Source organism: Gambusia affinis, linkage group LG20, assembly GCF_019740435.1.
Source record: "Gambusia affinis linkage group LG20, SWU_Gaff_1.0, whole genome shotgun sequence".
Taxonomy (NCBI): Eukaryota; Metazoa; Chordata; class Actinopteri; order Cyprinodontiformes; family Poeciliidae; genus Gambusia; species Gambusia affinis.
Window position 1 is genome coordinate 2,617,115 of NC_057887.1, and position 13,786 is coordinate 2,630,900.

Below are 13,786 nucleotides of genomic sequence, written 5' to 3' on the forward strand. Positions count from 1 at the left end.
ACATAAAGTGCATGATTAGTCTTTTTATTGTGGGGAGTAGTGAGAGAGAACCAATGCATACACAGAAAGGCCCAATTAAATTCAAACCCTGGACCCAGGTTTATAGCCACAACTAACACTGCCAGCAACAATCTTTAAATAATAAATATCGGCAAGTAACTGAATTTAGAAAACAAAACCCACACTCACTATATAAAACTGTAAAAGATATGGCCTGTCTATATAAATTTTGTGACCAAGTGTTTATTAGCCAGTATTGTCAACTCAGTAACGTTGTTGCTATGTTTAAGTTCTCAGACCAATCCAATGACTCTTGAAAAATAACTAAATTAGCTAGGGAGAAACCTCTTAACTTTTTATGAGTCAATAAAAGCTTTTGGAGACTCTAACCTGAAATCACACATCATTCCTGCTCAGAATCCTAAGGCACTGAAACCCAAGTTATTAACATTTATTAAATGGAATAATTTTGCCATCATATGCAAGGTGGATGGCTATAACATTTCGTCACCGTCCTAAAATAATGGCTTGAGTCTTCTATTTTATTTTATTTTTTTGCCAAAAGTAATTTTACCAAAATAAGAAAATCACCATCGTTTCCTTTCAAAAAGATGTCGCAGGCCAAAAAAAAAATCACTTTTGGCAAAAAATGATACAGGCCATTATTTTAGGAAGGTAATGATTTGCAAGTCTTTGAGTTATATTGTCAGTATTTGTGTGACATGCATTGTCCATTCTAGTTTATGCAGCAGTTTAGTCCTCGTTCTTCAGGAGTAAACCTTTGTCGTCTGTTGTGTTGTGTGAGGCCGGGACTAGTGGCTATTTTCCATTTTCCAACTGTAGTTGGACAAGAAGGAGGCAGGAAGGGGAAGACATGCGCTAAGGGTACCGAGGTCGGGAATCGAACACGGAACAACCACTACTGGGACTATCACTTCTACATACAGGGCACCTGGTGTACCTACTATGCCACGCGACGCCCCAACTCTCTGCTTGGTGATGACATCTACATTACTCTATGTCAGTGAGTCAATGTATATGTTCATTTCCACTGACAAGCAGAGTAAACGTCATCATGTGTGATGCGCGGGCGTGTGCGTGTGTGTGTGGAGTGGCGGGGTGTGTGTGTGTGTGTGTGTGTGTTTGAGGGTCGGCAGTAGATTAGCCAGGTTGGGATGATTGGGTTGAGGATTAGATGGATTCAGGAACAGACACGTCTGTTTACTCCTCAAAGGCGACCTATAATAGGTTGATTGGCAAGGCTGATTACACACACGCACGCACACGCACACAGAAGCAAGCACACATATTCAAAACCTTGCATGATTATTAGGTAGTTGCCTTTATACCCAGCATCTCCTTTCCTAAATTTAGATGTAAAGTCTGCCTCACCCTTCATCTCAGAGACACTTCTCTTTAGAATGGAGAGAGCTTGCAATCAGAGACAGTGTGTAACCAAACCCAGCACAGGCAGGTAAGGGGAGCCGCAGTCAGGCAAGTACCCCAAAGGCAGTGCTCTGGTTACCCGGCGCTCTGGGAGCATACATGAGCATTGTCTCTACTCACTTCTATTTATGTGCAGGAGAAAGAGGTGAAGAGCAGAGCTCCAAATGAGGTGAAGAAAAAGAGAAAGGCAGGATTAGATACCTTGCAGGTTAGAGAAAGGCAGAGAGGGAAAAGAAGAGGATGGGAAGAAAAATCGTCAGGGAGAGGCTTAAGATTACAAAGGAGAGCATCATTCATAGCTGGCTTGAGTTGTGATAGACAGCTTATGCTTTTAGACGATTGAAGCGGTCCTCCAGTTTTCTAGGGCCTCTGAGGATGTTCTCCAACCCTGCTTAAACTTGCTTTTCACAATCTAGAAGTCTGAGCTACACAGAAAGGTAAAGCAAAGTGCAAAACCAGTTGATATGATTGATCCAAACAAAGTATAGGCAAAGAAGCCAAAGGGGGGAACAGACAACACCCAAGAGAAGTCAAGTCTTGGGGAACCAAATGATTGAGCCTTCAGGGTAAATAACAAGTCATGCAAGAACAGGGGTGAAGCTGTTCAGCTGGAGAGACGAGGGAAAGAGGGATATAGGCTTCACAAGGCAAGCTAAGCAGTCCAGAGCAAAATTAGTCCACAGAGAAAGAGGGGCTGACACTGGACAGAAGAGAGATCAAGGCTGACTCAAGACTCTGCTGCCTCTAACCTGATTAGGAAGAACAGGAGAGGTGGAGGAGCTGAGTTCGGAGACCCGATCAGCAGAAAGTACGAGCCAGCAAGAAAAGAAGAAAAAGGAGAAGGAATTACAAGAGGGAGCCTGACGAAAGAAGCCTCTTAAATCTGGGAGCAGGAATTGGAGCCGCAGGAACTGCAGAGGGGAAGCCACAAAACCGCAGTAAGTAAATTAGGAGGCTGCGGCTGGAAAAATGTATAATGAAGTCATGGGCGGGGGAAAGAATTTGTGGTTTTCGGAGTGCTTTATGTACTGCACCTTAATGAATTGATTTCCTGCTTTTACAGCGTTTGCATTTCACCATTCACTTTGATGCTTCTCTTATTCTTCACAGCTTAAAAACCTCTCCTCTTTCTTTAGTCTAATCAGATTATTTCTTCTGTATCTCTTGTCCCCAGATTTTAACTTCTTATTTCTCTTTATAAACTCTTGTCACATGTCCTTCCTTACTCTCTGGACTCAACATACCCAAAGGTGAAGATGCCTGCTAACGGAAACCATCCCTTGAAGTTACAGTTTGGTCTTATCAATCATGAGGGTCGTTACCTCACTGCAGAAAACTTTGGTTACAAGGTAAACAGTCCAAGCTAATGAAACTGTTTTGGTGATGGTACATGTCATCTGTAGACATAATGTATTACAAGGACTCCGTTTTTGTGTCTCAGCTGAATGCATCAGCTCCAAGCCTAAAGAAGAAGCAGATATGGACTCTAGAGCAAGACTCCCAGGAGACCCAAGTTGTGTATTTACGCAGTCATCTGGGACGCTACTTGGCTTCTGACAAGGATGGCAAAGTCACCTGCGAGGCAGATGGCCATAACTCCAACTGCCGCTTCCTCATCGTACCGCAGTCAGACGGCCGCTGGGCCCTCCAGTCTGAGCAATACCTCCGCTTCTTCGGTGGCTCTCGGGACTACCTGTCTTGCTTCGCTCAGATTATCACAGATGCCGAGCTTTGGGCAATGCACCTGGCTCTGCATCCGCAAGCCAACCTGCTGTCTGTCGCCCGTAAGCGGTATGCCCACCTCTCCACGGAGGAAGGGGAAATCGCCGTGGACAGGAACATTCCATGGGGTGTCGAGGCACTCCTGACTCTCGTCTACCTGGATGGGAAATACTGCTTAAAGACCTGTGACAGCCGCTTCCTCAGCAGCGATGGGAAGCTGCAGACAGAGAATGGGAGGGCCACAGCATACACACTGGAGCTGAAGTGTGGGAAGCTTGCATTTAAAGACAGTGAGGGAAAGTATTTGTCTCCCATGGGCCCCACAGGGACCCTGAGGTCAGGACGATGCTCCAAGCCAGGCAAAGATGAACTGTTTGACTTGGAGGAGAGCCACCCACAAGTGGTTTTGAAAGCAGCTAATGGCCGTTATGTCTCCAACAGACAAGGTAAGAAAACACAGATCCATCTTTAAAACAGTTTTCTCTCTAAAATCCTTAGATTCATTGAATTCCTGTTCCAAGGTCATCTGGCTAGTCTTCCAAAAACATTGCACAGGCTCCCAACAAGCTGATTGAATGAAGTAAGACTGACCTTCAGTGCCACTGCTGATGGTTACGCAAGCTTTTGTTGACACATGCTGACCTGCTTGCATTCATAATGAAGCCGAAACTGATGATTGGTAAAGGGTGCATGGTAATTATGAGTGATGCCCTTTGCGCTTATCATGCATAAGTTACAGTGAACAGATGCATCTTTCCTTTAAAATAAAACAGATAAGACTGATTCACAGTGTGGGCCTCATGAAAGTCACCAGAGGGGAATGGCATATTTTGGAATGGGACTTTGTCTGAGACTACGCCCACTGGCTTCACCAACTGCCAACCAGCACTGGCATTAGCTGAGAAGGAGTCCGTATGGATGATGTTTGGCCAACTCTTTTATTTAAATAATATTGGAGGGCTTTCCAGCATGATTGACCTTTTCAAGTTCACACCTCAGCATCTCTGTCAGAGTTAAGTCCAGGCTTTGCTGATGTCGATCCAAAATGTTCACTTAAATATTGTTGAACAACACAACTAGCAACTCTTTAGCTTAAGGATAGGGGAACTTTCTCCTTCAGGATTTTATTGTAACGAGCAAAATTCATGGCTCCATGAATTCAACAACTCAGCCTAAGACCATCACACTACCACCACGTTTGACTGTCAATGTGATGTTCTTTCTCTGAAATGCTTTGTTAGTTTTATGCCAGATGTAGGTGACAGTATGGTGACAGTTTTAACAAGTAAGTAAAAAACATGTTTCTATAAAGGTTACATACTGCAGCTTTAAGTGTTGCAACTGAGGTTCACAGTGCTTTACATGGCTCTACTCTGACCTCCTGAATAAGTTGCTGAGAGTAATTTTGGGGAACCGGCCACTCCTGAGAATATTTAGTAGCCTACTGTTCTATGTTTTCTCCATTTGTGGATAGTGGCTTTTTATATGGTTCTTTGGAATCAACTTTGTAATCCTTAGATTGGGGCTTGAAGTGTTGTTGATGGCTTCATGTTGCATGACAGATTCTATTGAAGTTATTTTGTGATTTTACAGTTTGGCAGTAATCAGGCCAGAAGGTGACAAGTAAAACTGGGCATAGCGGTCCAAGAAATCTAATTAATTACAATTAATTTGTGATTTAAGCAACTGAGATTTTGTTATAAAACGACCTCAACATAATACATGCGTTAATTGTTTTACATCTCTGCTATATCATTTGCTTAAAATGAATTTTGTGTTTATTCCGGTTCATTTAGCTCTATGGTCTCAGTGATGCAGCTGCCTGTGCATGTGTTGATATTGAATTATGTCTTCACTCTTCAGTCTTGTGATAGGGGAACTTCAGGCGTTATTTGATCTCTGTGTTAGGCATGACATCACCTCATTGTGCTGATGGACTCCTCGTTAACCCCAAAGTAGTTTCCTCTCAAAACCAAGGTTGAATTTCTTTGATCAGTGTAAAAACCAGAGCAGTTCTAAATTAGAGTGTCAAGTTTCATCTAGTTGAGTTGCCACAGAGTGACTTGCCTAGAGTTTCAGTCGCCATGGTCAAAGGGCCCATTGGTCTGATTTCAGAATGGATTTGGAGGTAGATTAGCATAGACCAATGGCGGTTGTCAGCACATTAGATCATGTCAGCCATCACCAGGCAGATTCTAGTCTGCAGGCTCAAGTTGCTACAACCCTGGATGCTGTAACTGAATATCTCCTTACTCATTGTTCCTGGTTAGCAATGGCCGCTCCGAGCAGGAACTAAATTGCTGGAAATACTGTACATTTGGTTTCATATAAAACAAACATTTGGGATACCATGCTATGTACATTTAAGCATGTTGATTATTTTTGGCTACATGCTGCTCCTCATCCTGTTTTTTTTTTAAACTCTTTTAGCACTCTCTATCCACAAACAAAAGCCTCATATTTTTTCTGCAGCACTCGCCCACTCACAATCATCCTTTCCTGCTGAGGCGAGTGGTGAGTTGTTTTGAATTATTGATGAAGTTGGCCCCCGTTCCTGGAGGGCAGGGGGGGGTGGGAGGCGAATCTGCTTTCAGAAACCCAAGCTGCCTCTGACCTGCAGCCAAAACTTCCACCCCATGAGTCCGGCTTTAACCCACTAATCTAACCTGTAAACATTAAGAGTGATGGGTTTATGTAGATTTTATTAGACATTAAGAACTAAATATGCATAATATGCCTTATACACATTACACATTATAACTGAGGTCCACAGTGCTTTACATGAGCTCTACTCTGACCTCCTAAATAAGTTGTTGAGAGTAATTTTGGGGGGCCGGCCACTCCTGAGAATGATACACATTATACACATTTGGAGGACAGTGCATTATACACAGTTAGTCCAAGTAATGGTCAAAGTTCCTGTGTTAGTCCAAGAGGTTTGTGTCCAGCTTTAGGTAGTTTAGCGAGAAAGCTAACACTAATGTTTGTTTCTTAAAGGGGCAGTATTGCATAAAATCAACTTTTACCTTGATTCTTTCATGAATGTTTTGAAATTCTTGTATTTCCCATGGTAACCAATCAGCTGTGTAAAACACCTGGGTGGACTGAACACCACCTTCAAGTGCTCAGTCCTCTTGAAGAAGCCGCAGCTCCTTCAAAAAGGACACAGAACAGCAGTCCTCCATTCAGCTCCTTCAGACTAGCCAGCAGCGATTAACAAACATCTAATGGAACTGTACACCTGCTGAGCTCTTTGGAAGAGCTGGTAAAAACATTGTTAAAGGGTTAAGAGAGGAGCCATGTTGGTACTTCCTGAAGGCAGAGTTTCAGAAAGGACAGGAGTTTTTAAAGGGACAGAGGTCCAATTTCAAGTCTCTAAGTTACAAAGCCAAATTTCTTATAAGTCATATTTTATAAATATTGCATATTTTATAATAACTGAAGGTAACATAGCTACTTGCCATAAAATGGCTCGATGTGACTGGAAAACACATACTGCTCCTTTAACTGAAACAGATGTTACCAATGAATCACACATCTCAGCTGTGGTTGCCAGCAAAGAGGTTCACACCTCAACAAAAACTTCTTTAAAAACACCAATGAATTCATAAAAGTTGATTGAAAATATGATTCTGGATTTGGACATTTTGAATTTTTGCAGCATGCACCCTGGACAGATCATGAAACTTTTGGGTTGATTGTATGAACGTTTTGTGCTTTGATTAATAAATAAAACATAAATTGTAAATAACTAATTATATAGCCTCCTCTTGGCTCTGATTGGTTGTTTTTTGTTGAGAGTGAAGTATTTCTTCAGACGGCAATAGCAGCTGAGGTACGAGGTGGAGGAGATCGATCTTTTCACAGATTAACTGTCTCATAAGGACATGATCTTTCACTGGCCAGTCACAACTTTCCTGCTAAAAATTTCCACAAGAGCCAATGTAAAAATGACTAAAGCCAAGAAACAAGCTCTGTATTTTCCAAAGCGACAGACTTTCTCCATCCATGCATGTGTTGGAAAAAGTACAAAAATAAACAAAGGAAAGTGTAGTCGTGATGGATGAAAAGCTGGGAGCTCATGGATAATAAGGGACGCAGGGATAGTGGCATTGGCTTACTATTAATAATTGATGTCAGGGCCGACAATCGTTGATGGATTAGTTAGGTCTGCCCCACTTCCAGACTTGTAGGTAGGACAACCTGAGGAAGGGGAGCGAGATCTGGGCTTCGATCAGAAATAAGACACTAGAACCTGTGTGTTATTCAGGAGCTCCTGGAAGTGCACTGATCCATTTGTTTCTCTCCTCCTTTCCTTTTTCTTGACCATCAAGTGTGTCAAAGATGCTCATCAACAATCCCGTCAATAAATAATCATGCCAGCTCGGATTAGAGCACATCCAATCTCCCTTCCCCCTATTTCTGGCTTTCTTTTTCCTTCTTCCTCCACCTTTCCTTCCACTGTCGGCTCTTGTCTCATCTGTCAGACAGCAACTATAAGGTCCCAGCTGAGCTCTGTCTGAAGATCATTTCTGGGTTGAATTAGTGTGAAATAGACACACGGAATAGGTAGACTAAGCATGACATTGAGCTGGGATGAGAGAGAATGGGAGTGATAGGCCCCCAGGCGTCGCTACGGAGTGGAAGAGCTTAAATTTATGCTTCAGATGCACTTAAGATCAATGATAATTTAACCAGCTGTACGACCTAATGATACCTAGTTTATCAAGTGTGAATAAGATGTGATTAACCATCCCAGCAGCTCAGCGAGCGTGACATCTCTGTCGAGTATCATCCCCTCTCCTCCCCGGTTTATCTCCGCGGTCGCTTTTCAAATGCCCCAAAAGAATATTTCAAACAAATTGGATTAACACTGTCACGAACGAGCCGCTGAACGCTGAGCATCTAGTATAGAGATTTCACACCGACAAAAGTCGTCTGCAGCTCTTTTGTCGCTTGAAAGAAGTCAGACTTTTCCTCTCACCTGTTAAAGTGCTCTTCAGCTCATCGGGGTTTAGAATGTAGATTTTACTCATTTGGATTTAATAACAATCGCACAGCTCTGGCATGTTGTTTGATTAGAAACAAGCTAAAGGTTAACACATGATCTGGAACAACAGGGACAAGAATGAGAACAAAAGGCAAAGACATTCCATACTTCACAGGAACTATTGGGAAAGTCTCACAGGTCAGTCCCACTGCAGGGTTTGTATAATAATGGCTGCACACCAAATAGGGAACGAGTTCTGACCAGGTAAATGTGTCAAGAACAAACTGCAAGAACTCCCAACCTACAGCTGCAAGAAGACAATTTAAAGGGGCAGTATTAAGTTTTTTCCAGGAAAATAGTGCCATTTTATGGCACAATCAAGTAGCTATGTTACCTTCAGTTGTTATAAAAAGGCTACATATACTAAATATGGCTTAAAAGACATTTTACTTTTATATTTAACGCCTTAAAATTAGGCCTCTGTCTCTTTAATGTCTCCTGCTCTTTCTGAAACTCTGTCTTCAGGAAGTCGTCACAACATGGCTCCTCTATCAACCCTTTAACAATGTTTTTACCAGCGTTTGACTGAGAAGTAACTCCCATAATGCTAATTGCTGCTGGCTAGTCTGAAGGAGCTGAGTGGGGAGGGGCTGTTCTGTGTTCTGTGAGGCGGAAACTCGGAAACTGCAGCTCAGAGGACAAAACGTCTGCAGACAGCGCTACGGCCACCTAGGTGTTTTGCAAAGTTGAATGGTTACCATGGAGATTAATGGATTTCTCAAACCTGCATGAAAAGAATCAAGGCAACACTCCAGTGGTTTTGTTTAGGGAATAACATTATAACATCATGTAAACCTCATAAAAGTGGATTTTGCATAATACTGCCCCTTTAAGAATGAATTCTGAAAGCACAGTGCAGAGTTATTGTGGAGTGTTTTTAAAATTTTACAGCACAGCTAGCTGCTAGGACAACTCAGAACAGTAGTGCTATCAAACTTTCTTGAGTTATTGCGTCAAATGTCAAATGTACTAATCACTTTTTGACATACAAAAACATGCTGTCAAAAACATAAAACTGATCATATAACTTAATTTACTTGATTATCCATATATTACAGTCATGTTTCACATTTGTTTTGGTTTTAATTCCCGTTTCAACCAGTTGACTCTAATGAAATACAACAGATGTCTTCGTTACATTCTGCTATATAACAACATTGTGTTGGATAATCACTGCAGCGAGGGACTTTTTGTCATAGTCAGCATGTTTAGATCATTAGTTGTTTATATTACTCTCTAAATAAAGACTGGTTTCCAATATTGATGATTTATAGCGTCCATAGTCAAAGGCCATCCAAAGCAAAGTCTGGCATGCAGTCAGTGTTCACTGACAAGATGCTGTGGCAATTTCACAATTTTTTTAATTAATTAAAGGTTTCCTTCCATCAAAACTGTTTTCAAGTTGGAATCATTTTCAAATTTCTGATTTTTGATGATGTTTCGATACTGATTTCTATCTTCAGTACCTTATCATTGTGTTTTCATAATATTTCGTGGCTCGGTTTATATTTAATCTTGAATTGTTTCCCAGTCCTGGAGGCTGAGCTGACCACTGCAGTGGTGGAGCTCCTGCTTGTTTAAACTGTTCTAGAAATAAAAAATTTAAACTTTGACTAACTTCACATACTTTTGAAGGTAAGCAAAAGCAACTGACAGCAAACTAGTTTGTTTTTTATTATTATTATTATTATTATTTTTATGTGTGACATCCTCTCCCTAATGTTTGATCAGCTGTAGTTTTATTGCCGTATGGTTTAGGATTGGTTGCTAATTATCTGCTACGTTTGACCCATACAATCCTCTGCTCATTTCCTGTTTTTGTCTTTATTCCTTTCTTCTTTTTTTCTTTTTAAAGGAAGAAGCGTAGATTGCTCTAAAGCTGATTATATCTGAGTCCTGCTGTGAAGATAGCAGACAGCCGGAGCTCCGGGCGGGGTAATGGCTCGGGACGGGGCTTTAGGGCGTTAGGGGTATTGAGGGAGACGAGGGGGCAGGGGGGAGGGAACAGGTACGGCTAACAAGAACAGGAAGAGATGAGAGACACGGAGATTAGCGTTGTTAAAGGATTAAGAAAATGTTTGGGGGATATTTTGAGATGCATCTAATTAAGGATTTGGCCCTCTGCAATCTGGTGGTGCGCCAAGCGTTTATCCCAACCGAAGCAATAACCTGTTTGAGATGCTGGTTGTCTTTACGGCTAAAACAGAAAACATGTGAAACACAGTTTGAAATGTTTCAGAGTAACCGGTAGAGCTGGTAGAAGAGCAGGTTTGATCGTAAAGCTTCATGTTTTCTCCCTCACCAGGATGTCACACCGTGGATGGAAGAGTGTCAGCGTTTGTTTGTCGAAAACATCTGTGTTTATCTTCGATGCCTAAGCAACGGAAAGGCAATAAATAATTGCCTTCCAAGAGATTTGCTGAAAGTATTTCAAAGGTGTGACTTTTCATCAGGTGTAAACGAAGGAGGACTGCTGTTTGTAATTGCTGCTACATGCTAACAAGAAACCTGCATCAAATCAGGCTTATTTTTCCTGCACTGACTCTTTTATTGTATTTACTTTCTATGTTTTTAATATTACCTCTCTTTAATATTGCTACTCTTTACTTTCTTCATAATGGTCGACTCTGAAACTGAAAGTACCAACCTGCTTAGGTTCTGTTCTGTTTCAAACCTGAGGTTCAATCCAAAACCTAAAGCAGGAGTGTTTTTTTCTGTAATTATTTTCTCATAATTCTTTCACTGAACACCTTTTGTACATTTCTATAACCCTTACTCCCAGCTGCAACTTTGGATAACCTCAGAGAGCATGAACCCCTTTTTGGTTGTTTCTGTCCAACCAGAGCTAAGCTAGCACGTAGCTGATTGAAAGTGAACAAATTTGGAGTGTATGTTTATATGCGAGCTTGTATGTTTAAATTTTGAGAACATCCACAAAAGGTTTTCTGTGGGGTTAAAATCCCCAAGCCCATTCCAAAGAAAAATATAGCTTTAAATACAAAGTTGAATTTGGGTTTTAGACAATGAGAAGCAGAGTCACTCTTCATTTAATTGTGAGTTCGATGTTTGAAAGTAGAGCACCTGAGATGAGTACGTCTAGGATTTAAGTTATAAAATAGCTTCTTTATGCTAATTGTTATGTTGCTAATGGTAATACCAGACGACAGTAAGGCATTTCTCTCCATTTTGTATTCAAGGAACATATTCAGAAACAGAAGTTGTACTGCACTATCTGTCTTGAGGTTCGTATTAGCGCTTCTACGAACCTCTAGAAGCGCTAATAAATAGCTTTCTCCCCCACCCCCATTTTATCGTCGAGTTAACGGCGACATGTGTCTTTCCTGTGGCCCTCCCAGGAGTAAGCCTCGCCGCTAATCAAGAAGATGAAACTGACATGGAGACGTTTCAGATGGAGATCGACCGGGACACCAAGATGTGCACCTTCCGCACCAGCCAAGGTTTCTACTGGGCCCTGGTGGCCCACGGCGGCGTCCAAAGCACCGCCACACAAATGTGAGTGAACGGCCGCGTGAAGCGTTCAAATAGTCTCGAAAGAACCAGCATAGGTTTTATTTTACACTATTACTAGATGTGAGTGGGCGGGAAACACTAAAACATAGTTTCTGAGAAATTAATTATTTCTTATGTTGGGGAATTATTTTACCTTAAGGTGAGGAAATGCAATGACTGATGCTTTGATTCATTATGAAAGCATTAGTCATATAAACTTGGCATATTTCTGCCGAACAACTCAGAAATTTGGAGGGGCAAAAAATTGTGAGCTTGAAAAGTTGAAAAAAAAAAAAACACCGATATTTTGAGATTAATCGCAAACATTTTCTAGAAAAAACTTGTGGAGCTCTGAAATGTAAAAAAAATAAAATAAAATAGAGAGTTTTTCTAGCAACCTTCTTTTTCTCTATCTATGGTGACCCTAATAGTTGCATCTAACTTTTTTTTACTATTAGAAATAATTACAGGGATTTTTTTTTGTCCACAGATCTGAAAACACAATGTTTTCAGTGGAATGGCTCAGCCACAAGGTGGCGATAAAAGCAAGCAATGGGAAATACATCTGCACCAAGAAGAATGGCCAGTTACTGGCAGTCAGTGACACCATAGGTGACTTTTCCTCTCTTTCCTGGCGGATCTCCTCTCCTCTAATCCTCGTTGAGCCGACTTGTTTTGGGTTTTTTTTTCCTCCAGGTGAGGACGAGCAGCTCACTCTGAAACTGATCAACCGGCCCATGCTGATCCTGAGAGGGGAGAACGGCTTCATCTGCCACCACAAGAACTCCAACACGCTGGACGCCAGCAGATCAGTCTATGACATCTTCACCCTGCAGTACAGCAGCGGAGCCTATCACATTAAAGGTCAAGTTCAGTTTAATACCACAGCACATTCAGCAACAAGGCAGTGCAAAGTGCTTTACATCGTAAAGACATCTTACAGTCATCAATTATGAAACAAGCAATAAACATTTTGCACATTTATTACTAATCAGAAGTGTCTCTAAACAGGTTGTGGTTTCAGCCTGGATTTAAAGGAACTCAGTGTTTCGGCTGTTTTTGCAGTTTTCTGGAAAAAGTGTGGCTTAAAAACTGAATGTTGCAGATCTCCCCCACTCAGCTCCTTCAGACTAGCCGAGAGCAATTAGCAAACATCTGGTTGAACTGCATCAGCCGAGCTCATTATAAGAGCGACTTCTCAGTACAAGGCTGGTGAAACGTTGTGAAAGGGTTAATAGAGGAGCCATGTTGTGATGACCTTCTGAAAGGAAAGTTTTAGAAAGAGCAGGAGTTTTTAAAGAGACAGAGGTTTAAGTTCAAGGTGTTAAAATACAAAGTAAAAATTATTTTAAGTCATGTTGTGATGACTCACAACAAATTATGGGCTGTCCAGGGCTCCAATTTCAACAAGTTAAATTACAAAGTAAAAATTCTTTTAAGTCATACATGGCATTTTAATAACTGAAGGTGACATTGTTACTTGACGGTGCTACAAAATGGCACCCTGTGCCCAGAAAACACATTGTACTGGCCCTTTAAGCGCCCACACAGCAGGTCACTGGTTTTGCCCCTCACTGGTTCCTTTGTGCCGTTGCAGGTGTGGACGGGCGGTTCTGGTACGTGAACAGCAGCGGGCTGGTGTGTGCAGACGGCGAGGCTCCGGAGGATTTCACCCTGGAGCTCCAGGAGCGCGGGCGCCTCGCCATCAGAGGGAAAAACGGAAAATACCTACGCGGAGACCAGGGAGGCACGCTGAAGGGAGACGGACTGAGCCTCAGCAGCTCGGCTCTGTGGGAGTTCTAGAGCGAACCAATACGAGACCCAACCGTTCTGCCAGGCTCGGAGATTCACTGAGGAGAGAAGTCTCTAAAGTTTCCTGGTGCTGAAGGAGACAGATGTTCAGCTGAAGAAGAGACCAGGCAGTATGATCAGCCAACAGAAGTATTTTCAAGATCTGTTGCCTCAAAATTAGCCTGAATAAACATTAGTTTGGTGTTTTTCTTTTAGATTGTTTTCCAGTAGACAATTGATGCAAGCAGAAATTCGTGTCTGAAACTG

At 41.8% G+C, this 13,786-nt stretch overlaps 1 protein-coding gene across 2 annotated transcripts; it reads left to right on the forward strand.

The window, feature by feature from the left end:
* The first annotated feature begins 2,174 nt into the window (after positions 1 to 2,174).
* On the forward strand, positions 2,175 to 13,786 carry fscn2b (fascin actin-bundling protein 2b, retinal). 2 transcript variants are annotated; one of them, XM_044103620.1, is made up of 7 exons: positions 2,175 to 2,384; positions 2,697 to 2,795; positions 2,888 to 3,614; positions 11,575 to 11,731; positions 12,219 to 12,340; positions 12,425 to 12,592; positions 13,326 to 13,786. In XM_044103620.1, the coding sequence occupies exons 2-7, from the start codon at positions 2,703 to 2,705 to the stop codon at positions 13,529 to 13,531; spliced, it is 1,473 nt and encodes a 490-aa protein (XP_043959555.1). In that variant the 5' UTR covers positions 2,175 to 2,384; positions 2,697 to 2,702; the 3' UTR covers positions 13,532 to 13,786. The 2 variants fall into 2 exon arrangements, with proteins under 2 accessions (XP_043959555.1, XP_043959554.1); XM_044103619.1 differs by having other exon boundaries at positions 12,219 to 12,592.